The sequence below is a fragment of the Condylura cristata genome, unplaced genomic scaffold (assembly GCF_000260355.1).
Source record: "Condylura cristata isolate star-nosed mole 26May11 unplaced genomic scaffold, ConCri1.0 scaffold00016, whole genome shotgun sequence".
NCBI classification, from domain to species: domain Eukaryota; kingdom Metazoa; phylum Chordata; class Mammalia; order Eulipotyphla; family Talpidae; genus Condylura; species Condylura cristata.
The window spans coordinates 3,050,136-3,077,342 of NW_004567117.1; the positions used below are offsets into that span (position 1 = coordinate 3,050,136).

The following is a 27,207-nucleotide window of genomic DNA, read 5'->3' on the forward strand; positions in this document are numbered from 1 at the left end:
CAGAACAGGCAGATCGATGAGGTACAGTGCTGAGGGGAGCAGCCGGTGCGTCAGGAGAGGTCTGCCACACCATGTGGTCACCTCCGGGGCAGGTGGGAATCGAACTCTTGCGGAAGTGGCTTTAAATTTTCAGGGCTGTGCTTTAACCCGCTGCGCCACCAGGGAGGGCCCGAGTTTAAATTTTTAATGAATCAATAAATACAGATTTTTTTTTTAAATGCCTCTTTAAATTTCTAGTACGGTAGATATTGATAGAACCAATGTAAATAAAATGTCTTTGGGACCCTCATTGATTTTCCAGAATATAAATAGGTTCTGACCCCCCAAATTGGGAGAACCATTGGCACATTCAGTGCTTATTATTTGGGGGAGAGCCCTGAACACTTGGATCCAGTATAGTTAAAATTTATCATCATATAATAATTTGGTTTTTGTCGATGATATGCAAACCTTTAAAAAGTCTTAAACTTCACAACAAATCAATTTGTCTTTATTGCAAAACTTATACTTCTTGAAAAGTAAGTACTTTCATAACACTGCAGTGTCCCAACGAGCCTGGGAGTAAACAGCTTATTCTATGAAAACAAAACACTTGAAAAACACAATCAACTTTTATAGTCATGTGGTTTGTGACTGCTTATTTGCTATTATAATTAAAGGTTAATTTAACTTGAAAATGATATAATAAACAGCAACATCCAATTCAATGCTATGACAAGTTTAACATATTACCTTCAAGCTCATTTAATGGGTATGTGTGAAGTAAACTTTATCGATATATAAATGGTGCAGTGCTTTCAGCTTACATATTAACATGCTGTCCTGTATTGCTTTTTGCAGCTTTTATCCATGACCCAAGATGACTACAAGCCATCTGATGTTAGTATATCCTTAGAGTTATTTATGTGTGTTCACGTTATGGAAAAGTGACAACAGTGGAATGAACTCCTTTAGTTATAGTCTAACTATATATTAAATTGCCATCATTTTGCTTGCAAAATATGGTTTAATGCTATTGAAATGCTAACATATAATATGAGCTCAAGGATAATCATAGAAAATATATTGAAACTTTCAAAAGTCACTTTGCATTTTGCTCTGCAGATACACTTAATACATAATTGAGTATTACATAAATTACACAAACCTTGCATGTGCATGGACACACACATGTGTATGTGCTTATGTATGTTTACGTGTATGTCTCAAAGACTGTAAAGCCATAGACACAGAAAAAGAAATTATACTTAGTAGATGGTGTGCAAAAGAGGGATTAAAAGTTGGGAAGCTGCCATCCCGGTAGAGACTTGTTACATCAGGCAGGGAGAGCCCCAAGATTGTGAGCAGTTGGGGGGACTCCTGGGCTCCTGGCCAGGCTCCAGAAGGGTCTGCAGTTCTGCCTAGTTACATGGACAAGCTGGTGGCACTGTGGCAGGAGAACCAGCATAAAAACTGAAACTGGAGATAAGAGCAGACCAGCGAAGAAGCCTCAGCTTTTCTAGCATTTCTACTTTGTGTATGGAGGACAGAATGTGTGTGACCTGATGTGTAGCGGAGGGACAGCAGGATCAGATTTGCACTTTACATCGATCACTCTGGAGCACAGATATAGACGGAAGTGGTGCAGCGCTCATCTGGTTAAGTGTGCAGCTGACTAAATTGGTCAGCTCTCCGTCAGTTCTTTGTTGCTGAGTAAGCCTTACCTAGAGTCAGGGAAGGCGGTGTGTCTGCACTGGGAGGTAAAGCTGCTCACAGGTGTGCCTTTCCCCTGCCCTGTCAGGGCCTGCTGGTGACTGTGAATGGCAACCCTGTGGATTACCACACCATTCACCCCACTCTCCCCCTGGAAAATGGGCCTGCCAAAGCGGACTTGTACTCCACTCCGCAGTACCGGTGGGAGCCCTCTGATGATGCCGAAGGTAAGGAGCAGGCTCTGTGTGTACATCATGCCCAGTCCCGTTTTCCTCATGCATAAACTGGCATCTCTCCATCTTCTGTTTATTGGATTTAGTTCTTTCTTTTTTTGGCTTTATTTTTTCTGACATAGGTGTTGTCTTCCATAGCCAGTAGGTTCAGGTAATTTCCTCAAATCCTGGCTAGAGTTTACCCTGTCATATTGCTATCTGTGTTTTGTCCATGTACAAAACAAGTGGCATCATCGGTATAAACTTTGACAAACAGAAAGGAAACATTATTCTTAACATGTTATGACCTTTTTTATCATGAAATCATAACTGCTTAAATGGGCAAATGTTTTCAGAAAGTATTCTATTAAAAACAAGAAACTTGCAGTAGGCCTTGTCTCAGTTGATTGTGTGGAAAGTAAGTGTTCTGTTACTAGAAGTGACTAATTGATGGCCTGGGGCAGAGATCTTATCCTCAGACTTGTTTTTGGTTTACACAACTTACTAAAAAAAGAAAAATTCATAACTAAGATTTTGAAAGCTGCAGCTCTGGCCTAGCAATGGAAATTTCTGGCATCCCTTGAGGAATGTGATTATCTAGTAGCACCAGTCCTTCATGACTGCCAGGCAGCTCTTGACTTCAGTGTTTTTGGCCAGCTCCCTGATGCAGTGCACACACTGGTCACCAATTCACAAAGACAGAATTAGCTCAGCTTACTAGTAGGGGGTGGGGGAGGAGGGGGCCACAGGGTGGAATCAAGTATATGCAGGAATCTGCAAAGTGCCTATAGAACTAATCGATTGGCAACATCCTATCTTCAATAAAATGACCAGCAGCTGTCCAGCTGAATTAGTACATGGAGTTTGCTCTAATAACCTTGTCTCATCATCTTTGTCAGGCTAATTCTGATGTGTTGTTCTCACAGTTGCCCCAGTGCATATCTACTTAGCAGTACAAATGGTTGGTAACATCATCCAATATTTCCTTGCAAGTTTGATCAAGTTCAGTGGCCTCTCTTCTTCACACAGCCCAGGCCCTCTGACCACAGAGCATCAGACCCATAGGTAGTTAGCTTTTTCTCTTCCTACTTGGATATGTTGCAGTTTGCAACTCAGACAGAACTAAAGCTTTTCATTTCCTCATCTCTTACGGAAACACAGCACTTTCTAAATTGCAGCCTTTCCTTGCATCAAAACACAGAGGGAAGCCCAAGAACCAGCACCTGCGACTTCTAAAGCTTGAGAGATGTCCAGATCACAGTCAGGCTTCCTTCTGCTTACATATTTATATGAGAAGAAATAAATAGAATTTTGACTGCTGACAAAGCGAAGTCACCCAAGTCATAAATTGAACTTTCAGAAGTAAAACAGATGCTGGGTTGTTATTTTTAATTGAACCTGTATACACAAAACAATCACAACCAGAGAAATAGCATGAAGTAGCTGTAAAGCCCATCAGATTTTATCAGCATCATCTCCTGACCCAGGGACATCCCCATATAAGCCCTAGGTTTATCCAGCCCAAAGCTGAGGAGATGGGAGGCCGAGGGCTCCCATGGGAGGAGACACACAGTCTCCCTCAGAAGCTGACTATATCCCTCAGGCTCACTGGATTTTCAGGAGTTTATACTTCATGAATAACCCCCTGATGAAGCTCACTTCCTTGTACATAGCCCGTTTGATTTAAAAAGAAAGACAGAATGGATATGTTGACTTACTGCTCTTATTACTTCAACTTCAAAATCAAAATAGCATCTCTGACAACTGTGGAGGTATCTTGAGGAGAAATCCCCCACACCAGGCTAGTAGTTTCCTGTTGCTTGCTCCTGTTCTCCTCAGCATTCCAATGTCCTCTCTCTTCTTTTTACCCGATCTTTCCATGCCCAGTATGACTTTTCTGCCTTAACCTGAACAAAAAGGAAACTGTAGATACTGTGCTTACTCTGAGAAAGTGGTTGTTGGTTGGTTGGTTTTCTAGTTTCTGCACCTTTGTTAAATCCATGCTCTCTATAGTTCTTGTATTAGTTTATCTATTCCTGGTAACATTGTCCTCCAACTTTGCAGCTTAAGATAACATTAGCATTGCACTGTCATGAATATGGTGACAATGGTCTCAACTGAAGTTGTAATCAAGCCATTGACTGGAGCTGCAGTCTCATCTGTGGGCTTCCCCACAGGGGACGGTCTTCTTCCAGGTCCCCCACAGGGGACGGTCCTCTTCTGTGTCCACTCAATTAGCAGGTGACAGACTTCAAGATCTTGCAAAATGCTGCCCAGAGATGTCAGTTCCTAGTCACCCGTGCCACCCCCTCAGGTGCTTTACAACAAGGCAGTGGCTTCTCTCAGAACAAATGAGTGACAGAAAGAAAATGCCCAAGGTGAAGTCAAGATCTTCTCCATCTTAGCAGTGATACCCCACCCTTCCCAAGTATTTGTTTGTTGGATGCGCATCAGAGATCCCGCCCATGCAGAGAAAGGGGGCTATGGGAGATCACTCGTAGCAAAGGCAGACCCTCCCAGGTCACTGGAGTAGCTGCTTTCCATAGCTTCTCCGATCGAAATTTTCTTCCTGCAATTCCTGAGTGGCTGGGTCCATTGCATTTACCAGGCAGAATGTATTGATTTTGTTGAATTCTAAGAGCTTTGGTTAATTGGAAATAACCTCTGAAGTCTTAAATGTGTGCACTGCTTGGAACATTTGCCCGTAGCTCATTTATATGAATAAATGATTAATTATGTAATTTGTCCACCCAGAAAAGAAAGAGGAAGAAGAGGATGAGAAAGATGAATTTGAAGAGGACAGGAGCCTTGATGAAAAAAAAAGTGTTAAAGTTAGCGCCATGGTCTCTGTGTTCCAGTTTATTATGAAACAAAGTTACATCTGTGCCCTGATTGCTATGATGGTATGTATGAGGGGTGCTGAGGGCTGGAGCAATGGACAGCGAAAGTTGGCTCCGGCTCCCCCAGCCCAGAGCTCCAGCACCCTCCAGGGCCAATACAGTATCTTCATATTCCCAGTGTCATAGCAGAGAATGGTTGGTTATGTTAATTTTTTATGGGATTTTATATTATCGATTTCAAAAATCACGTTCTCTCACTATCCTTTAATAGCACAATATTCTCAAATTAGACTCTCAAATCAGACTTCCAGTTTTGCCAGTTTAAAAAGACATATTGGACCATTTGTCTAAGTGGTATTAACAGTGTTCAAGATTAACACAGGCTACCAATTTTCTCCCATTTAATGAATAATATTCACACCTCAGCTTATATATGAATGAGAATTCCAAATGAGCTGCATATGTTCAATATGCCCTTCAAGCAACCAAAACATCCGTAAGCTTGTTCTGATTGTGATCTCTCCATTTACATGTGTTTCTACACACCCTCCTGCTTCAGCTTTACAACTTGAAAGATAGCCTGTAGATATTAGATAAAGCGATCTAATTTTACCCTTCCTTAAAACAATTTTTTTGAAATGCTTTGGAAACCTAACACTCTTATTTAATGCAAAACTCTTCCAAATTTTTATGTCAATACTAAAATCTCATAAACACCATTTATGATAAAATAAAATTGAACATATCCTATAACTCTATGAAAAATTACCTAAGTATGATTTCCCCAGGCCCTTGATCAAGATGTCTCCTAAGCGAATTAGTACGACTTAAGTTTTTAAGAAGGACCACTAACATATATGTGGGATAAAGAAAGATCCTCAAAAATAAACATGACTCCTTTTGTGATTGCAGATTTTTTCTTTAAATAAAATTAGTTCAAAAAAATTAGTTCTGTGCTAGTTGAGATATAATTGACCTTAATACTCTGTTGGCTTCAGGTGTACAACAGAACAAGTTGATATCTGTATATAGCACAAAGTGATCACCAGAATAAGTCTAATGGGCATGCAAGGAGAAAATTTAAGATCTTTCAAGTTTACAAATATTACCTTCAAAAACACAATAGAGGATCGGTAACAATGATTACCATGTTTTACATTTCATGACTAGGGCTTATTTATTTTATATATAAATAAAAATATATATAGGGCTTATTTAGTTTATATATGTAATCTGCAACACAACTGATTTTTAAATGTCAAATTAATTGCTAGTAGTTTATGATTATGATTCTGAACTCAAAAGTATACATTTTTTTCTTTCACCCTAAAAATCAGCCAGCTAAGTTTGCTCTTTGTAAGGAAATAGTGCTTTTATAAAAGATCACAAATACACATTTTATTACTTAATAGGAAAAAAATCTATTGCAGAAACAAAAACAGCAGATCCTTCACTAAAGAGGCGTCCTCATCTAGTGCCCTCTCCATTGTTCAAACAGAGCCACAAAATTAATGTTTTAAAAATGCCACCCTTCAGGGCCCTCCCTGGTGGCGCAGCGGGTTAAAGCACTGCACTGAGAAGCTAAAGCCACTTCTGCATGAGTTCAAATCCCGCCTGCCCCGGAGGAGACCACATGGCGAGGCAGACCTCTCCTGACCCGCCCGCTGCTCCCCTCAGCAGTGTACTTCGTCGATCTGCCTGTTCTGCTCCCCGCTCTGTCTCTGGTGAAGCCTCTCACCGCCCCTGAGCCTCTGGCCTGTACCCCAGTTCTGTATGTACAAATAAATAAATCTTTAAAAAAAAAAAAATGCCACCCTTCATGGAAGCTCCCCATTGCAGCAAATTTTTAATCACAGACAGAAACAGAAATCCTGAGGAGCCACATCTACTGGCATGGTATAAATACTTGCTCAAAAATACAAATTAAAATAAGCTATGAATTCTGGAATTGAATCTAGGAAATGACATTAACCAATTCTATTCCCACTACCACACTTGAAGCAGATGTGGCTTAGGCTTTAATGAAAGAAGTTTGTTGTTGTTTTAATCCTTTTTTTTTTTTAGGTATTCCTGAGATAATGCTATATCTCAGGAATAATCATAAATTTTATCATATATTCTTTTATGGTAATATTCTTAAAATATTTATTGTTGAAGTATAATTATTTTACATCCTTGCTAGTATTTTGAAAATAAAAAAAATCTGCATTACTTTTTTGTCTTCTACCTATCCCCTCACAAACAATAGTGTATGGTGGGAAAATCTGCTGGAATTGTAACATCGGTGAAGATTTTCTTAGATCACATAGAAAAAACAATAAAGTCATCTTTGTATTTCACATTGGGATGAATGCATTGATTGCATTATTTAATGAAAATACATTCAGTTTTGTCTTCTTGATAAAGACAAATAGTCATCAGTCACTAACTTAAACTAATAAGTACAACTTTAATTTACAATTTACAATTATCATGAGATTTAACCAAAAAATGTATAATCATTTTAAATAATCATTTAAAAAGCTACCTGTGCCTTAGAGCAGTTTTGTGAATTACTGAACAGAAAATGTTTTTTCCATGTTTGACTACATTAGTCTTAATACTTGTCTACTTTCCAAAAGTAAAAGACTTCTAAAAAATTTTAGACCTTACAACTAACTCTTAGAGACTTGCAATATTCAGACTACAATTGGGAATTCAGTTACCCACACTTGTCTAGAAAATGTATCTATAGGTCTTTTCACAAGAATTGATTATAAGTTATGGAAAGAGATAGTATTTGTAATTATAATGTACAGGTGTTTGTTTGTTTTTTATGTTGCCCATTGAGATACTTTTATGATTCTTTGGAAGTTTAATGTGAATGGAAGAAGTTTTCTCATTTATTCAAAGGGTCTGGTGACTTTTTTTCTTACCTTTTAGTGGATGAAGCTAAAACTGGCCTTTAAATAAACTTGGCTTTCTGGGTTATACAGCGTCCTAGCACAGAGCTTCCCCAAGTGAATTTTCTGATTTCAGCCATGTAGATACTCATGCATTCCCTACTAAAAGTTATCACTCAAACCCAATTTGATCTAACCAAGTAATTCCCACAGCTGCTGTTCTGAGCTCCAAATAGGACCCACATTTTCTGATCAGTCTTAAATAACAGCTGACCCCAAGTTGATTTGGAAAAGGAAGGGAGGAAAACACAGCTGCTTTTAATGTTACAAAGCAGAGTAAAGATGTAAAATTAGGGACTGGAAGGAAGAGGGCTTAAAATGAAGACCCCTTTGCCGTTGACTCTCTCCCTATAGGAAGTTCAGTAGCATATTTTTCTCATCAGAAAAAAAGAATCAGTCTTTCTCTTCTCTCCCCTCCCTACATCACTGATGGGAATGTCCCTCCATGAATTCACTACAACTCTTTCCTCCTCCTAGATTGGATGCCACTGACTTTTTTATTTTGAGCAAAGTAGCTGTCTATTTTATTGGCCATCATCATTTTTTCTCTTCCTCTGTCTCTGGAGGCGTGGAGCATCACCTATCACAGCTGGCTGACATTTGTGCTGTTGATTTGGTCCTGTACCCTCTGGATGATTCGCAACAGAAGAAAATATGCAATGATCACCTCTCCTTTCATGGTTGCCTATGGAAATCTATTACTGGTACTACAGTACATATGGAGCTTTGAACTTCCTGAAATTAAAAAGGTCCCGGGATTTTTAGAAAAGAAAGATCCAGGAGAACTTGCCTCAAAGGTAAGTGGATAGGAAAAAAACAAGAAAATAAACCACTGAAATAAACAATGGTAACAATACTAAAGTGTCTATAATTTAAACCTGAATAAATATTACACCATGCTTTTATATTTTATTTAAAATGACAATGATTTCCACTTAAAGAAAAAAAAACTCATGCCAATTTTTAAATAAGTTATTTTAAAGTCAATTTTAATTTTGTAGAAGTTAGGTGGGAGAATGTAAAATGCAATGGAAAATATATCAAGGTAATGGAGGGCTTTCTCTGATAGATATCAACTTGTAAAGTGGACTGAACACATTACTTTTAAATTAATATGTTTTTCCCTTCTACTGATTACATGATGCCTTCACCCATAATTAGAAAGTTCATAAGTCTTTCACTAACTCTATATTAACAGTTTTAATTTCAGAATATTAGGTGGCCCAACTGTTCTTCTTTGTTAGCAGGGTGGCAGACTCTAAACACGTGTTTCCTTTGTGTTTTTAACTCTGTGTTAAGACAATGAAAGCAATCATATGTAAGTACTGAGTGAGACTTGAAAAAATTTTTTCCTCTAGGCAGAGGAAAGAGAAACTGAAGGAGAGACTCATTTACAGAACATGAAGTTTACCTTTTCTAGGATCTAGCTTCTTTACAAGTTAAGGACAACCCCTATCCAAGGGTATCTGGAATAAATGGGGTGCTAGGTAGACTAGACCAAGGTTCATTGGTCTCCATATTAGATTTTGGGGAAAGGCAACTGGCATACAGGAAAAATTCTAACAGGTGAATTGTAGCAACAGAAAGTAGATCCTAATCCCCTGTATTCATGGTCTATAGTAACTTCATTCATTTATTTAGTCATCCATTCTTAAAAAGCTCCCATGCAAGCCTTCACCCACTTTCCCTCCTAACTTTTTCCATATTGTATCTCACATAATACTCTGAATCAGTCATCTTTATCTGACATTCTTATGTCCTTCTCTCCCACCCAAACTGTCCTCTGAAAGACATGCAAACAAAGACACATACTGGTGTACTAGGCTTTTTTCTAAAAAGAAAATTGAAAATCTCATTCTATAAATTCTGTAAATTCATCATAACCTGACTCAGAATATCAGTAAAACTTCTCACAATGCATGCCAGCTAACTAACCTAGTATAAAATTAGTAATTCTTGGAGGAGGAAACATGTCAGAAGAAATACATCTGTTTCTTGCAAAAAGAAAACAACATGATTCCAAGGAAACTGGGGTCTGGATTTATATTTTAATCCACTTAGGAGCTCAAAAAAGTGAAGGACTTTGTCATGGATAATAACAACAAACTCCAAACAGTGATATTCATCAAAGTACATTGTGAAATGTCCTGTTTATACCACACTGTGAGTCTCTGTGAGAGAAAGGAGTATGGCTGAGGAGTATGACTTAGCTACTGGGTAGCAGTGTCAAAGTCTAGAACTTCTCTTTTCATCCCTTTGTCAAGCCATTATCAACTGTTACCTTCAAAACCCAGCTTTTAGCTCACTCTCCTTGGGAAAGATATTCCAATAGCTTGAAATATTCCCAAGCTCTCTACATATTCATTAGAGAGGCTTTCCTAAATTGCAGCCACAGTTCAATTTGTTTTAACATCCAGATTGGAAAGTGAGTTTCGGAAAGTGTAGGTATTCATTAGATTCTCAGTTCGTCTACCTGCACATATAGTTTATGTTGAAGATAAGTGGTAAACACTTGTGAATGGCTAAGTGAGCATTTATTCACAGTGAAAATGACCCATTCATTTACTCATATATTTTTCCCTTGCTTTGGCATATATTTATTAATATCCTACTATAAACCATATTACACATCCACTAAGATGGCTAGAATTAAAAATAAATAAATAAAATATATAAGTAAAGAAGTGGGGAAGCTGGAATAATCATACACAGCTGATGAGAAGTAATATGTGTGCAGCCCTTTAGCCAGCTAAACATTGAATAATGTTTACATTATTCAAAATGGTAAACAGAAAATTACCATAAGACCCAACAATTCTATTACTAGATACAGATACCTAAGAGCTCAGAAAACACATCTCTCCACAAAAGCTTGCACATAAATGCTCATGTCAGGGTTATTCATAGTGACAATACATGCAAAGTATGAACAACCTAAATACCCATCAAGAAATGAATGGGTAAACAAAGTGTTATTTATTCACATGTAACAGGAGCCCCACAGTTCCTAGGTCAGGGTACAGAAGGGTGTGCCCAGCTATGCTGTAGGCCCACCTCAGCAGCCGTGTGCAGTCCCTACCTCTGCTGCACACTTTCTGCCCCCCAAACTACATCCTACACAAGCAGGGTTTAACAGTTGTCCTCAGACTAAGTCAGGCTCACGTGCCTGTGGAGTTTCATTTTTGAAAATGTGCAGTCGTGTTTGAGCTCTCTTGATTGTGCCAGTCAAATTTTAGAAATGGCACTGATTCTGAAAATGGGCACCAAGTTTGGAATCCAGGCACCCTGATGGGCACATAAGCCAAGCAGAAGACAGCTTGGGAGTCTTACTTCAAACACTAAGGTCTCCTAGACTTGTCAAGATACTCTCTCCTGGCAAGACCTTCACTTCATGTCCTTGAGCACCCTGGCTCCTGCCTTCAGTGCTCCAACTTGTTTTGAATCATCAGTTGCTGCTGCCTGACCTCCCGCACCACCAACTGACCACTTGATTGCACAGTGCCTGCTGCTCCTGCCTCCCGCTCCCCTTCCATATCACCTGCTGCTAGATGCTGCTGGCCTGTGCCTGATGGCTCTGGAAGATTCGTGGCCTCATAACTCTTTTCTTTCTCCCAACTCCCTTATCTCTCTCACCACTTTGTAAATGATCTTGAGTTGTGCCTTGCAGTTGTAAGTGCATTGATGAGAACCCACATACTGACATTTCTGCCCGGTATTCAAAATTTTACATACAGTAGAATATTGTTTGGTAATAAAGAGAAATGAACTAACAATATATAGTACAGGGGAAATCTTGAAAACATTCAGCCACTTAGAAAAGAACATATTTTATGTAATTCTACTTACATATGATACCCAGAGTAGATGACTTATAGAAAAAGTTCTTTTGGGGGTGATCAAACATTCAGAAATTAATTGCAGTGATGGTAGCTCTGAATATACTGAAAACCATTGACTTTGACTTCCTAAGTGACTAATCATATGTTCTGTGAATTTTATTGTAATACAGCTTGTTAAAAAAAAGAAAGAAAGAAAGAAAGAAAGGCCTACTACATACCAGGGCCTGTGTTCTCTAAGGAACAGAATTCCTGAAATCATAAGTCCCCTCAAACCCACTCTTTGTTCTCAAGAAAATTTTAATATAAACATTCGGGCACTTACAGCAATCCCTCCTTCAGCTCTGGGAGGTGAATGGGGGCTATTAAGGGATTCTATTTCCAGAATGAAATGTTCTTTTTCCCATATGTGGAATTCTTCAAAATAAGGAACACTGCAGAGTGAAATGTATTACATATGGAATATGTCTTCCTGTTTAATTGTGCTGATATCACAGTCAGCCCAGGAAATCAAGTACTAGCACTTCCCAGGAGACCAATGGCCACGGCTGATGTCCAGCACAGGTATGAGTGGTCTGCACTGTTGTGCACCTGCCGCAGGGCCTGCACAGTGCTGAGTGAGCTCCTGGCACTTAACACACAGGTATGCGTCCTCTGGGAAGAGGATTGGATCCAAAGGCCAAGGGCTTTCACTTGAAACCGAGTGGGTACCTGACTCTATCTCAAGCAGAAAGGCTTATTTATTGTTTTCCTGCTTGAATGTGAAGAAAAAGGTGTTTTTGCTGAAATGTGTCTATAATTTTCTAATTCTTTGCTTTTAGATACTTTTCACTGTAACTTTTTGGCTACTGCTGAGGCAGCATCTCACAGAGCAGAAAGCTCTTCAAGAAAAGGAAGCTCTTTTATCTGAGGTCAAAATTGGAAGTCAGGAAAATGAAGAGAAAGGTAAACTAGTGTGTATAGTGTATGACTGGAGTTTTTTGTGCTTAACAAAATTGTAGAGTAAAAGACCCTAAAGGCATCAGAAAATCTCTGTATTTCAGACAAGGAGAAAGTCAAACATGAACTTGGAGAGATAAATTGTAATGTTAATAATACATGAAATTTAGAATACACAGGCACTTTTAGAAATATTTTGGCATGGGCCCTCTGGTGGTGCAAAGGGTTAAAGTGCAACACTTGCTAAGCTGGCCAAGACCACTTTGGTGTGAGTTTGATCCCCACCCTGGAGGTGATCCACACAGTGCAGCAGACCTCTCCTGATCGCCTGCTGCTCCCCTCAGCAGTGTACTTCTTCAGTCGTCCTGTTCTGCTCCCCACTCTGGCTCTGGTGAAGCCTCTCACCACCCCTGCATCTCTGGCCTGTACTTCAGTTCTGCATGCATAAATAAATAAATAAATAAACCTTTAGGGGAAAAAAAGAAGTATTTAATTCTTGCAAAAGTGATACCTATGTAAGGGGTAAATATCGAGACTCAGACAAGATTAATGATTTCTCTGAGGTCACCATTTTAATGGGTATTAGAACCAAGAAACTGATTCAAATGGTTTCAATTCAAATCCCCTCCTTTTCAAATATAATATACCACAAAGTCAAAGAAAGAAGATGATGTTTCATTATCATTTGCATAGTTTTACATCTTTATAAAAGCAAAACGAGGACACTTCCCTCCTTAACTTATTGTTAATAAGTGTACCTTTACTGTTAAATGAAGAAAGTAGCATTGTCTTTGAAAAGAATGTTGTAAAGAATTTTACAAAAGCTAGGCTGGTAACCTTAAGCAATCCAGCAGTGATGAAAAAAATCAACATAGATCAACTCATATATTTTTTCTTACAGATTCTCACTTAGATATAACACTAAGTTGTTTTGCAGCAAAAAAAAAAAAGAAAAAGAAAGAAAACAGTTCATAAGATTTAGATCTTGACTATTTGAATTTGGATGTTTCTATTCAAAAGAGTTAGTATTTTCAGTATTGTAGTTAAATTTGAGATCAACAATTGTTCTGAGCCCTCACCTTCATCCATTTCATTTTGTGATGCTTTGGTTACTTGAATAAGTTGTAGGTAGCCACAGAAACACGAAGATGAGTCTTCTGTATTAGCATACTTTAAAGTAAGACCAAGGAAATTTTTAATTCCAATGTATAAAACTGTTTGAAACTTAATTAAGTTAAAATTCTCTTTAAATCTAAATTAAATTACATTACTTTAAAACTTGCTCATTCAGGTTTTTAAAAACATGTATGTTGGAAAGATTATTAGAATTAACCACATTCATTAAGTACTGCTTAGATTGTAAAAAAGTCATGATCAATTAAAATTTAAAATGAATACAGTAGTTATGATATATGTTCTTGTTGACTGTTTATTTTTCTAGTTCCTGTAATACCAAAGCTATCTTTGGATACTGGAAATGGAAAATGTATTATGAAAAGATTAGTAAAAAAAAAAAAAATTACCAAACTCATTTCTTTTAAGCAACATTTCAGGAAGATTATAAAATTGTCTATCCTTAGTTATGAATTCCTCTCTTTATTAGAACTGTCTAAAATCAGTCAAATCATATAGTGACACATAAAATATGCACATCTATGTCTCATATATATCACTCCAAGTCAGAGTATGGTTTTGGTCAGCAAACCAGAAAAATCTAATAGCAGGTTCTATTTTGAAGATGATGAGCAAGACACACAAGTAGAAGGAGAAGGTGATGTGAAGGAAGAGGAAGAAGAAGAAGAAAAAGAAGAAGAAGGAGAAGCAGAGGAAGAGAAACAAGAGGGAAAGAAGGAAGAAGAGGAAGAGGAAGTGGATGAAGAGGATGACCAGGACATCATGAAAGTGCTGGGCAATTTGGTGGTGGCCATGTTCATTAAGTACTGGATCTATGTCTGTGGGGGAATGTTCTTCTTCGTCAGTTTCGAGGGTAAAATTGTGATGTACAAAATCATCTACATGGTGCTGTTTCTGTTCTGTGTGGCCTTATATCAGGTAGGTAAATAATTATCCTCTGTTTTTTCAATCTTTGCTGGTTCTAGGAGTACTTATGAACTTTCTTTGATGAGGTTCTAGATTCTAATACTCCCATAAACATAAAATAGTCAAACATTATATACTATGAATCCTAAAGTGGGAAATGACTATTTTCAGATTGTTCACTAAATTTTAGTCTCCTAAAAAGAAAAAAAAAAATCTTAATTTTTTTGAAAAAAAGTGTATTACTAAATGAATCCCATAAAGATTATAATTTTTAACAGTAATTTAAGAACAGTGATTGGATAATCTTAAAATACTGGATGATATCCAGTGCACTTGTATTGCAGACTTTGGAGTCAGAAAAGTCTGTGTGCATGGCTATATGTGTATTGGTATATGTGTGTATATATATGTATTGTTACACATCAAGCACTCTAGCATTCCATTAATTATAATTTATTAAATATTGCATTAAAATGAGTCAGCTTTTTTACAAAGTCAATGTTAACTAACGATAGAAGGGAACACAATGATAGAAACAAAAGCAACAGCAAAATATACTTTCCAGGTACCCAAAGAAACATATAAAGCAACTGTAGCAGAAAAAAAAAGTGTATTTATATATGGAGGTAAAAATATCTCAACTGAAAAAAATTCTTTTAAATACTCTTTAAAATTCAAGGTAGCTATTGTCTTGATAAAGAGGGACGTCTCTTCTCTGTGTGATTTCCAAATTTTGATTCATCTAGTACCATTATTTCTCATAGTTATTCCCAAGAGACTCCTCTTTCAGCCCACATCCATCTAAACCTATGAGTAATAGAATCTAAAAAGCAAAGAAAGAAGTCAACTTTATTTTCAAACATTTGTAGTTACCTGATGGTAACTGCCTTAGTTGAATAAATCTGTTATTTTTGTGAATTTCCCCAAAGCCAACTTTTTTCCTTATTTGTTTACCATCTGATTCACAGGTGCACTATGAATGGTGGAGGCGAATTCTAAAATATTTTTGGATGTCAGTGGTTATTTACACAATGCTGGTGCTTATTTTTATATACACATATCAGTTTGAAAACTTCCCAGGCTTATGGCAAAATATGACCGGATTGAAAAAAGAAAAGTAAGCAATTTTGGTGTGTGATATGAGATGAAATGGAAAAAACAAACAAACAAAAAAACATGAAGACATCCCTATGGAAGATTTTATTGAAACATAATGTTATCAGTGTCTATAATTCCTGGAGGATAGGATTTAGATCTCAGTCATTTTGCATATTCTCTATGTAGCCCTGAGCTTGGCACATAGTATGTACTCAATGAACATTGACTGAAAAGTGAGTTTCAGCTTCATTTTAATGAAACGGTATTTGCTAATGTCCATTTCACATGAAATATACCTGCTCAGTGATTTACTAAATGCTTTCTGCTTTCCATCGGAACTCAGTTCTTCTGTTCTCAAATGTGTTTATTGACTTGTTATGTAAAGCAATACTCTGTCTTTGTTTATGAGCTAGTGATAAGATTATCAGGAATAGTTAGTGCCATAGAAAAAGAAATTTCTATATTGATAGACAAGTGATGATGAAATGATTTTTCCTATTAATCTAATAGTACTCTATCCTTTTCTAATTTACTTCTGTAAAGTTGGGGAATTAGTTGAGAAATCCAGCCAGAATTGAGCACAGAGCTAAATGCACTGAGGTTGCTGAGGGAAAAAGTCTGGAAGGTAAGATTGCTATATAGCTAGACTAACACATCTTTAACAGCTCTTCGGCAAATATTTATTGAATGCCTGTTGCATGCCAGACACTGCTCTGTGCCTGGGCAGGCAACAGGAAACAAGACAGTCCTGAGACCTGTGGGGCTTATATTCCAATAGGGAGACAAAGAAAAAACTCTCCTTAATGTTCAAAAAGATTAACTACAAATTGTGACAAGTCTCTGATGGAAGAAGTCAGGCTGAGGTAATGAGAAAGTGGGGTTACCCAGAGGACACCCAAAGGAGAAAAAGCTTGATTTTAGAAAGTGTGTGAGCTGGAAAGTGGGAAAACATTCCAGAAAAAAGGAATAACAAGTGCCGAGGCCTGGATCAGGCCAGAGTTTGACTCTGTGAGGAATTGAAGGCCTCACTTGCAGGAAGCAAGGGAGAGAGTGAAGAAGAAGTGGGAGCATCAGTCAGACACTGTGCTATGCAAGTGGGATTTGTATTTTATTCTTGGCGAAATGTTTGCAAAATGTCTTGACTGGCTGAGGAAAAATGAGCCAACAGAGTAGAAATAAGACAAGGTAGCAAATAACAGCAGAGGTTCTGTGAGAAATGATAATGGTTTCATCTAAATATGTAGAAGGAGACACAGGTAACAGAAGTGAACAGGTTCAAGAGATGTTTAGGACACTGAAGAAAATGTGAGTGAATGAGATGTCAGGGCAGAGCAAGAATCACCAAAGACTTCCTGGTTATTAAATTTTGTGCCGGGGAGACTGTTCCAAGGAAGACCAAAGAAGGGAGAGGGAGGTAGAGGATGACTTTGCTAAGGGAAGTTGGGAAATCAAGAATTTTGTTTTGAAACACATAAAAAACAGTGAAATCTCCAATTTCCGATCGACATTTGAGCGTCAGAGCCCACAGGAGAAGTGTGACTGTGGACGCAAATTTGCTTCACTGGTTTAAAGTTGGCATAAAGTGAGCAAAGAAGAGAGGCCGCACCGGTCCCAGGACTCTATCAGCATCAGCAGCCCCCCTCCCCCCCCCCAAAAAAAGGAAGAGAGAGTGATGGAAGAAAACAGGGCAGTGTGGTGACATGAAGACCAGGGTTGATTCAAGACTAGAGGCAGAACTAAACAAAGATAGAGGAAAAGTCACTCAATGTGCAATGTGGAGGCTGTTACTGACAGTGTAAAAGTTGGTTGGTCGGTTGGATGGAGGGAAAGAGAAACTGGAATGTATGGGAGAGAAGGAGGAACACTATAAGGCATAACAGAGAGGGAAAGACTGATGTCATTTATGGTGAAGAGAATGTCTTCTTTGCCCCAAGAGCGCGGCTCGCATTTTGTTTTGTATTACAGGCTTGAGGATCTTGGCTTGAAACAGTTTACGGTGGCTGAGCTATTCACTCGCATTTTCATCCCCACTTCCTTCCTGCTGGTGTGTATTTTGCACCTTCACTATTTCCACGATCGGTTCCTGGAACTCACAGACCTTAAATCCATTCCGGTAAAGGAAGACAGCGCCATCTACAGGTGAGTAGCTCGAGAAGCACGTGCCTCCCTTCCCTGCCCTTGGTCATCATTGACAAGCCTATTATCTACCTTAAGGTCTCAGTCTTGTGGTTTCCAGGAAGGTCAACCCGTAAATTTTAAAATGAGAGAGAAATTGTGGGCTATCTGAGGACATTTTCTGAACAATTGTTATTGATCTTGATAATCATGTGAGTAGCTTCAGAATAGCCCTGAAATACTTTCGAATTATGTTATATTTTGTGCTTACTTAGGCAATGGGTGTGTTTTTAGAACATTTTCAAAATCTGGCTAATACAGAGAAAAAGTTTCCTATTGTGTAACCAGTAAGATGTCACAGCCTAAGATAATGTACAGAATTTTCCTTTCCATTTTGAAAATAAAGGTCCTTAACCAAAAAAGATAGAATCTACAGTCTGCTAGTAACTGGAATAACATTTAAAAAAAGGAAGTGAAAACAATGTTTTCTTGCATCCTCTCTCTGTTGTCTTCTTGTTAATAAAATAACGTGTTTACAAGGAATAGATTGAATAGTGCTCTCTCTGCCTAGGTGTGTTGACACCAAAATGGATTGTCACAATTTGCATCCCAGGGAAATTCTTTTAGTGAATGCTAATACCAGTTTTCTTCTCTGCTCACTTTATGACCTGTTAACTATTATCAGAAAAGCACTCGAAAGCAAAGAAGAGAGTAAGGGCTATTACAAAGAGTATGGATGCCACATTTGAAAATTCTCCTTAAATATTTTGACTTTTCTTTAACTCTTTTCAAGGCAAGAAAAAAAATGAGTACCTCAAACGATGGTGGAGTAGTTTATCGCTTACAGTTTATGAAAGTAAATACTTTTGCTGTAGTTGGGTCTGGAATTATGGAAATTCCAAAATGTTTTATTTGATGATTGAAAATATTTTATCTTCATTTGTGATGAGAAAACTTATTTTTCTTGTTTTGTTTTGTTGACCCTAAGTTTGCATTTGTTTTCATTGGGAGCAAGCTGCAGATAACTCTTAGTATGCTAGTGACTCTGACCAACAGAACCCACATATAGGTCACAACGTTTCCAGGAAAATAAGGATTTTTAATACCATAGGTTTGTAGAAGACAGTGCAGCTCAGCATAAGTTTTATTCACAAGCCTCAAGAATTATAAGTTTTGAGTCAGAGGAGATATGAACTTGAATTTGGTCTTTAGAGCTCCTAAATATAGAGAACTTTTTTTTTTTTTGAACTATGTAGGTTCTTGGAAAAATTACAACCTCACATCAAGAGGTATTCTCCTTACTTTTCCAGGGGCTACATTTCACAGTACTTATACTCCAAGCCATGCAATCATAGAAGGATGCTCTACATCACCTGTCCAACGTCCCCCTTGTATGGTTTTCACTAGAGCACTTTCTTAAATTTTTGAATGAAATTTAAAAGATGAGGAAAGAGTATACAGTGTCAGCTATCTCAGAAGTTTAGGGGCATAGGATTCATTTTTGGTTTAGTGAAAAATAAGTTTTCTAGCCCTTTTAAGAAAACTGAAGATCAGGCCCTCCCTGATGAGGTAGCTTGAGGCCTCTTTTGTGCCATCTCACCATGGAGGTGATTCACATGGTGCAGCAGATCTCTCCTGTCTTACTCTCTGCTCCCCTTAGCAGAGTACTTCTTCAATCTGTTCTGTTCCCCACTCTGACTCTGGTGAATCCTCTCACCGCTCCTGTACCTCTGGCCTGTACCACAGTTCTGTACATAAAACTTAATATATCTTTAAAAAAAAAAAGAAAACTGAAAACCCCCATCAAGTTTGCTATTTGGAGGTTCATGAGGAGTGCACTGTCCCATATCTTAAATCTTAGATGAGGAGTGATGAGATAAATACCCCCAAATCTTAACATCTAACATTTGGCATATATACAACTAGCAACTACTCCCATTTCAAAGGTTTCCTCCTTAATAACACACGTCTCCAGTATTTGTGTCCTTAGAGCCTTGATCAAGGACTCATTAAATATCAAACTGATGAAAAGAAAGAAATACTGTCAGAGTTGAAACTGACTGCCTTGCTTGGCTTTCTCTCGTTTATAAAAAAAAAGACCCACAATTTCGGGATAATAATCCTTTGCATTCTTTGAAGTGATTTTAGCACTCTTGTTTCTGTAAATATTCAACTGCTCTTTTTCTATGTTGTCCATTGTCTGTGCATGCAAGGTGTATGTGTACACTTACTTGTAGGGAAGTATAGATTTTTCTAGACAAAAGTCACTTATGTGTGTAACAGAATTTATTGGTTAACCTTACAGAATCCACAAAGTTACCATTATGAAAAGTGTTACCATATACATAAAATGAAACTTTTTAAATCCATCTCTGTCTTCTGCCTGTGATTTGAGTTAGAAAGTTTTGTACTGCACATAGAGATAAGGTGATTTGCAGGCATACCTTGGAGATATTGCAAGTTTGTTTCTATTGCAATAAAGACAATACCTCAGTGAAGTGAGTTATATGATTTTTTTTTGGTTTCCCAGTGCCTATCAAAGATTTGTTTATGCAATTTTATTGCATCAATAGGCAATAACATAGTAACAATATGATACTGTCTATTAGTTGTACACACCTTACTTTAGAATTACTTTTTTGCTAAAAAATCCTGCTGACCATCACCAGAACTTTCAGTAATTGTAATCATTTTGGTGGTGGTGGGTTCTGTAGTATCTAAAAAATACAGTAAACAGAGGCACTCTAAAATGAGGTATAACTGTATTTTTTAACTTCAGTTTAGAGAGCCTTAGAGACCAGAATGTTGAATATGGTTACTTAGGATTTATTTATTTATTTATTTATTTTGATCTGGGAAAGGAGCAAGAATGAGTCTTTTAGTCTGTGATTTATCTCAAAAAATGTACATTGAAACTTTAAAAGTTACAATTTTTAACAAGTATGTTAGGTGAGGAGTGATGAGAAAAATAGACTTACTATCTTTAGCATTTTTCCTGAATATCTCTAATTTCATGTTGTTCCTGAATCTTGCTGCCTGGACTCTTTACTGCATGCAACATGTGTCAACGATACAACTGAGGATGGAAAGCTTAGGAGACACAGTCTCCTTCATTCACCTCTAACAATCTTCTCTTTCTCTCTCCAACCTACCTACCACTGCCACCTCATGCCACCCTGCGCTTCCATCTCTCACCTCGTAGCCACGCCAAAGTCAATGGGCGCGTATATCTAATAATAAATAGGTGGGTACTTCAATGTTTTCTGTCTTATTTTTTGTTAAAAATGGTCCCTTGGTGTGATAAACACTTTACTGTTTTATAAATGAACAATTATGGACCATGGTCTTCAGGTATGCTAATGGATGTATTTTGCAAACCAATCCATTTGGTGTTTAGACTAAATGGTGCCGCAGGTGGATTTGGAGGTTGACAAGGTTCTTCAGCTGGTGCTCGGCCTTTGGTCTCAGTTCAAACTTAAGCCTCATTCATTTCATTCTTCAGTAGAGTTAGTCCAAGGCTTACCTGAGAGCTCATTCTTGTTTGAAGATTGAAGTGAAAGCTCAGCTAAAGAACCACCTCCTCCACAAAGCCACCCATAAATGCCAACACCCCTGCTAACAGTCACCGCCCTCCGCCCTCCCTCCGTGCTGCTGCAGCGTTTTATCTCTGCTGCACCCTGGCACTCTCCAAGTCCTCTCTCTGCCCGCTTGTCTTAGCTCCCCTGTCAGAGGCATCAGCTTTCAGGTATGGAGTTCCTTGCATAATATACCAAAGTGTCCCTAAGTTATATACCTCAGGGCCTTAGCTATGAGTTGAGCCTCATTAGATATTCATTGAATGAAGTAAAAACCGTCAAAACAACATGTCACCAAAATGAAAACACCAACCATACATTTTTTCAACTAAAACTTTCCTTGAAACATATTGCAGGTTGGTATTTTACATCTCCAGATTTCAAACTGTATTTGTGAAAGGTAGGAAGATGAACATGGTGTATGTGTATCTTAACACTCATGTCACCTAGCTAGGAAAATAGAATGTACTAAATGGCCATACACAATAAAAACTAACCTTGGTAAGTATTATATAGAGAGTTGTCCTCAAGTGCCCCTCGAGTACAGAGCAAAGATCCTTTGGGATCTTATTTACAAAACTATTCTTACTTTATTAAGTAAGTAAGTTAAAAATATCCACTCCCATTACTTTATGCCATTAGTAATAAAGCCAGTAACCTAGTTAATAAAACATGTATTTGGTAATAAATCCAATTAACAAAATAGCTCTTTGAAACATTCATTAGTTTTCTATTCCTATTTCTATTTCTATTTGCTTTTCTCTGAGGCAAAGACCAAGACTAAACACAAGCCCTAGGAGACAGAAATTCTAGAAGGATTTTATAATTCAGTGCATCACTCTGTTAAAGAAGGAGAAATGAGGACCCTACATTTTGGAGTCACTTTTGTTTACAGCCTGAGAGAGAAAAATCAACCTCAGGCTTTTTGCTGATAAGAAGAGAAGAGACTCTAGGTAGCGATCTTGAAAAACTCTTTAAATCTTACCCCGCCAACAAAAGAAAGCTCAATTATTTACTTTGTGTGGAGATAACTGGAACACCAAGAGGGCAGGAGCTGCTTGTTGGACTCCACTGGCCAGGCTGATACAAATTTTGGTTGAGAACCTCCCATATGTCTATCTTCCCCTCTTAAGAGAAAAACCTGTATCTATTACCCCAAGTCATAAGGTCAGTGAATTCACTCAGGAGTTCTTAGAATGATGAGATTCAAAGTCAGCCAAAATAATTAAAAAAAAAAAAAAAGCATCCCAGCAATAGCACTATTTGTTTTCCACTGGACTCTCATTTTTGTCTGATCGCAAACATGCAAAGGAAGACTAGATTAGAGCCCAGAGATGCATGACCAACTAGTGTTTCTGAAAGGTGGCGTGTTGAGTCCAACATTGATGGAGTGTACTCTTTAGGAGAATCACAGGATGAGTACTTGAACAAAGTGAACGAACTTTCTTTCTCCCATAATTTATTTACTTGCATTCAATACTTTTCTTGCAGTTCATATATTTTTTTAATTGTTTAAATATGTGAGTTCTGGGTGAAAGTGTGGGCCTATCTACAGTCAGCTTTTGGATGGACTAAAATTTAGACATTATCTGCTAACAAGGTAGTAGGTAGAGGTAAATATTGAAGATAGTGGATAATTGATAAAATTTTCAAGATATGAATGATTTTGGGGAATTCCAGCCAAACTGAGGAGCAGTATGAATCACAATATTTTAGCAGGAATAGTGGTTATTTCATGTATGTGTGTACACACACACACATTAGCCAATATACCCAATATACCTAATCCTGCCTGGTAATTTTTTTTGGAATAATTGCTTACACATATTCAAGATGTGATGTTAAATTGATAAATACTAATATGTGAATACAATCTTCTAAAAATGCTTATGAATTTTAGGAAATAATCTTAAAGAGTGTAAATATTCTATATACAATATTTAAATGTTACTTCTACACATCACAAATTTGGAAGACATCTCCTTTTTCTGAACAGTCTAATGAATGGGTTAGTGCAATTGAACACCACCTTTTCCAATTTTTAAATAAAGAAACTTAGACTAAGGTAAATTTATAATGGCAGAATTTCCATTTTCTTTAATAGAAAGTGGTGCGTAAAATGTAGTCTTAGATATGGTGATATGGTGGTCATCACCACATTCATGAGTTCCAATTAAAACCCCTGATAAGGATTGACTAGCTTACATGTGATCATACGAGTAATATAGGTTTCAGGGAATGTTTTTACTAGAATATGGTTTTTAATTGTATTTTTTGAAAAAAAAAATCAGGATCCCTTCTTTAATGTTTCTAGAGCAAAAAGTTAAATTAAGTTGCACAGATTTACATGGAGAATATGGTCATGGAGAATGATGCAGCTGTCCCTCAAGTAACTGCCTGTGAATTCTGCAGTGCACAGACAGCCCCACCTCTGCAGGAGTCCCGTGCCCTGTGGAATGCAGTCGGGGACATGATTTGCAGACTGGAGACAGATTCCAGAGGAAAAATTCTTTGCTCTTTCTCTTGGATGATCATTTTAATACACAAGTTCTGGCTATGCCTGATGACAAAATTACCGTTCAAGTTGAGTAACTGCCTTAACACTGGCTTGATAGAGTTCCTTTTAAAGGCATGTTTCTAACTCTATGTCTTTGTTACATGAATTTATAATATAGATTTTCAAATTTCAGGAAATAAAAATCTACCATTAGCAAGTGATTCCTTACCTTTAAATACTCCTGTGTAATAAGCACTGTGCTAAGCACTTAATAGAAATGGTCTTGAATTTCCCAGTAGGCAATGCCATTCCATTTTACAGATCAGCTGAACTAGGGTAAGGAGTTTTGCCAAGTCACCTAGCTAGTTTGTCTACCTGAGGCTTAAACCCAAGTTTTTCAAGTTTTTCTGATTCCAAACTCAGTGCTTTTAACATAATTTGTGCGTGCTGTTTCCAAAAAAAAAAAGTGCTGTGATAAACATGGAAAAGTAAAAGAATTCATACTGATCTCTCCTTTTAATAATATTTGCCAGTCATGCATATAAAACATTTTTATCTATATGCATTTTATTTATTATACACAGATTTTCCTGACTATATAATGAAAGGCACAACTCACTGAAATGTCTCAATTAACAAACTCCCAGATGTTTGTCTGGCCTCTGTGATAAGCTTGTGAGGTTAACTGCTCCAGAGGCACTGGTCTTAGGCACTTGGTTTTCTCCTATGGATTAGGTCAGGGACAAAAGAGCAGCATCAGAACCAGAAATTTGCTTCTCTTTTCTCACCAGCTCCATGTCACCCAAGATCTCTTCTAGACTATCACAAGTTTCCTCTGGATATTCTTCCAAAGGGTTTACTCTAGTGTTTTCCTTTGACCCATCATTCAGTAACTCCTCTGTAAGGCCAGCCTGTGGTCTGGTATTATGGGACCCTCATTGCTTGTGGACTTTCTATTATGCAAAGACAGCTTGACCCCCATTGCTTGTGGACTTTCTATTATGCAAAGATCGCTTCATCAGTGCATTTCACTCCCTAAATAACACTAGCTATTAGAGTTTCCTTATCAATAACAAGTCATGGCAGTGCCGATGCAGATATTTGAAATGCAATGAGATGGTCATTTTCCACACTAACAACTACCAAATCCCTTGTCATTATTAAAGTTATCTTCTTACCTGGAAAATGGTAATGTAGACAAGAACATAGAAATATTGACAATTGGGTTATAGCTGTTTGCTTTTCCATTCAATGCTATTTAATATGTAATGTCCTGACAAAGCTGGGGTAGCAAACATACCCTGAGTTTTGCTGTGCAGCACTGTATAGAAGATATGGCACTGTAGTTACCAGAGTGGTAAACATTCCCCAAGCAGAAGGGTAAATTGGCTTGTTTATAAAGTAAGAAAGTAGTGTGTCTGCATGAGTTCTGCCATTGACATTGCCCATCCCAGAATGTTCTTTAATTATTAAATTAACTCATTTCTGCACTCTGTCGTGTACAGACACCCTGTTAAAAGATAATATTTTGGAGCGATAACCTTCTAAAAGTTCAAGGAAATGTAGATAGGTCACTATGGTTGTCCACCAACCCAGGTGCGATTCACATATAAAACTAAGAATTAAAGGTAGCTTAGAATTTATCTAGCCAAACTTCCTGAATTTATAGAAAATAAAATAAATTCCAGAAAGGTTAAATAGTCTCTTCTGAGCCCACAGTCACATAGATAGAACAGTATTATTGATTGTCCTTCCTGTCACCTTCAGGCAGGAATGTTTTGATAAATTATCACAAAAGGGAATATCACTTTTCCAGTAGATCTTTTCCTAAGGCCATTTTATATGCCATGAAGTTTCCTTCAGATATTCATTCAAATGCAGTAGAGACATTTTTACATGAAGGAGAAAGATCATACTCGTGATTTTCCACCATGAAATAAGCGGTGGTGTCCCTGTGCTGTTCAGGTTCAGCGGAGCTGCGTCTGTGCCCCTAGCTTGTCTGTAGCCATCACCTCGCAATCACAACCACAGCACAGTGGGTTAACCCAAGGCCCCAGGAATTCTCCTGAGAGCACTTCTCTTCCACTGTATATGCTTTAGTTGATGGCAAAACGGAGTAAGTCTACGCGAAGGTTGACTGGAATTACACGTTACTTATAAAAAATTTTAAAAGCGATTTAAAATGTGAATAACTTGGTTCTTGTGGGATGGTTTGCTGCGTTACCAAAAAGCATGACATGATTTGCCTCAGCCATCATTATATTCTCTCCCTGAAAACCCTCAGTCCTGTCCACTCTACAGTCAAGTTGGCAAGCATAGGTTCCTAGCAAAAGCTCGCTGTTAATGCCCTCCTGGAATGCATTTGCCATTAGGACTCACTGCAGCCTGCATACAGGAATGCAATAATGGATGCTATGTAGCATGATGTGTGATCTCTGACATTCCTTATAATTCTTCTGTTCTCATCTCCTTTTTTTCCTTTCTATTTCAATTACTTTGAGCAGCATCAAGAAAAAATTACCAATCCACCAAAATGAGTAAGTCCCCCTGTGAAGCCATGAAATGTTTGCTCTACATGATGCCGTTTCATGCTTCTACATCCTAAACTCTGACCATTTTCTCCTCTGGGAAAAATGTCAAGTTTAGGTGTCAATAGCTCTCATTACCAACTAATCATTAGAACTGTATCCAAAAAGCTAACAAAACCTGAGTTTACAATTTGTTTCTAGAAAGAATTTTTTTTAAAGTGACCAGACACTAACATCCCCACATTGCAAGGCCTGTGCACATGCACCAATTTCCATTTCTATTTATCCTCCTTTTACTTGCCCCACTTGATGTCTCCTGACAGCCTTTCCTCTTGTGACTCAGCTGTTTTCTGCCAACAGACTGGCCCACCCTGAAGGAAGCCTCCCAGACCTCACCATGATCAACCTGAACAGCAGCCTGGAGAAGCTGGAGATGAGAAGGCTGGCGTTGCCTGCGGAGGAGAAACCCGAGGGGTGCTCCTATAAAACTGAGAAGGATGAGCTTGAGAAAGACAGTGAGGAGGAGGAGGAAAAGGAGGAGGAGGAAGAGGAGGAGGAGGAAGGGGAGGAAGATGATGATGATGAGGATGCAGAGGAGATAGAGCAGGAAGAACCATCAGGTAATCTGACCATACCAATTGCTGCTCAGAAAATGCTGGTTGACTGAATGAACAAAACTCAATATATATTTGACCCCATTAGGAGTGTGGATTTTTTGCTTGCTAGAGTTAGAATATTTCTGATGTACTAATTTCATTTTAATTGTGACTTAGAAGAGGGCAGGTGGCTGGTGGTCAGCTATTATTCTACCAGTTGTAATCTCAGCCAGAACCAAAGGGACTGCTCACCCTGCCTGAGTAGACTCCTTGTCTCAGAGGCAGAAACAGGAGGCT

The 27,207-nt window shown here is 37.9% G+C and overlaps 1 protein-coding gene across 9 annotated transcripts in view; it reads left to right on the forward strand.

Annotated features, from left to right (window-relative positions):
• PIEZO2 (piezo-type mechanosensitive ion channel component 2) overlaps positions 1-27,207 on the forward strand; it is a 431,477-nt gene that overhangs the window by 313,785 nt on the left and 90,485 nt on the right. For 5 of the 9 annotated variants that reach the window (XM_012725841.1, XM_012725836.1, XM_012725834.1 and 2 more), the window contains exons 10-20: positions 841-879; positions 1,781-1,919; positions 4,659-4,807; positions 8,253-8,483; positions 12,344-12,467; positions 14,200-14,513; positions 15,470-15,618; positions 17,565-17,738; positions 20,917-20,958; positions 26,291-26,323; positions 26,675-26,934. In XM_012725841.1, coding sequence (XP_012581295.1) covers positions 841-879; positions 1,781-1,919; positions 4,659-4,807; positions 8,253-8,483; positions 12,344-12,467; positions 14,200-14,513; positions 15,470-15,618; positions 17,565-17,738; positions 20,917-20,958; positions 26,291-26,323; positions 26,675-26,934 — 1,654 coding nt within the window. The remainder of the gene's footprint in view (positions 1-840; positions 880-1,780; positions 1,920-4,658; positions 4,808-8,252; positions 8,484-12,343; positions 12,468-14,199; positions 14,514-15,469; positions 15,619-17,564; positions 17,739-20,916; positions 20,959-26,290; positions 26,324-26,674; positions 26,935-27,207) is intronic. The other 4 variants (XM_012725835.1, XM_004683973.2, XM_012725837.1 and 1 more) reach the window with 2 other exon arrangements.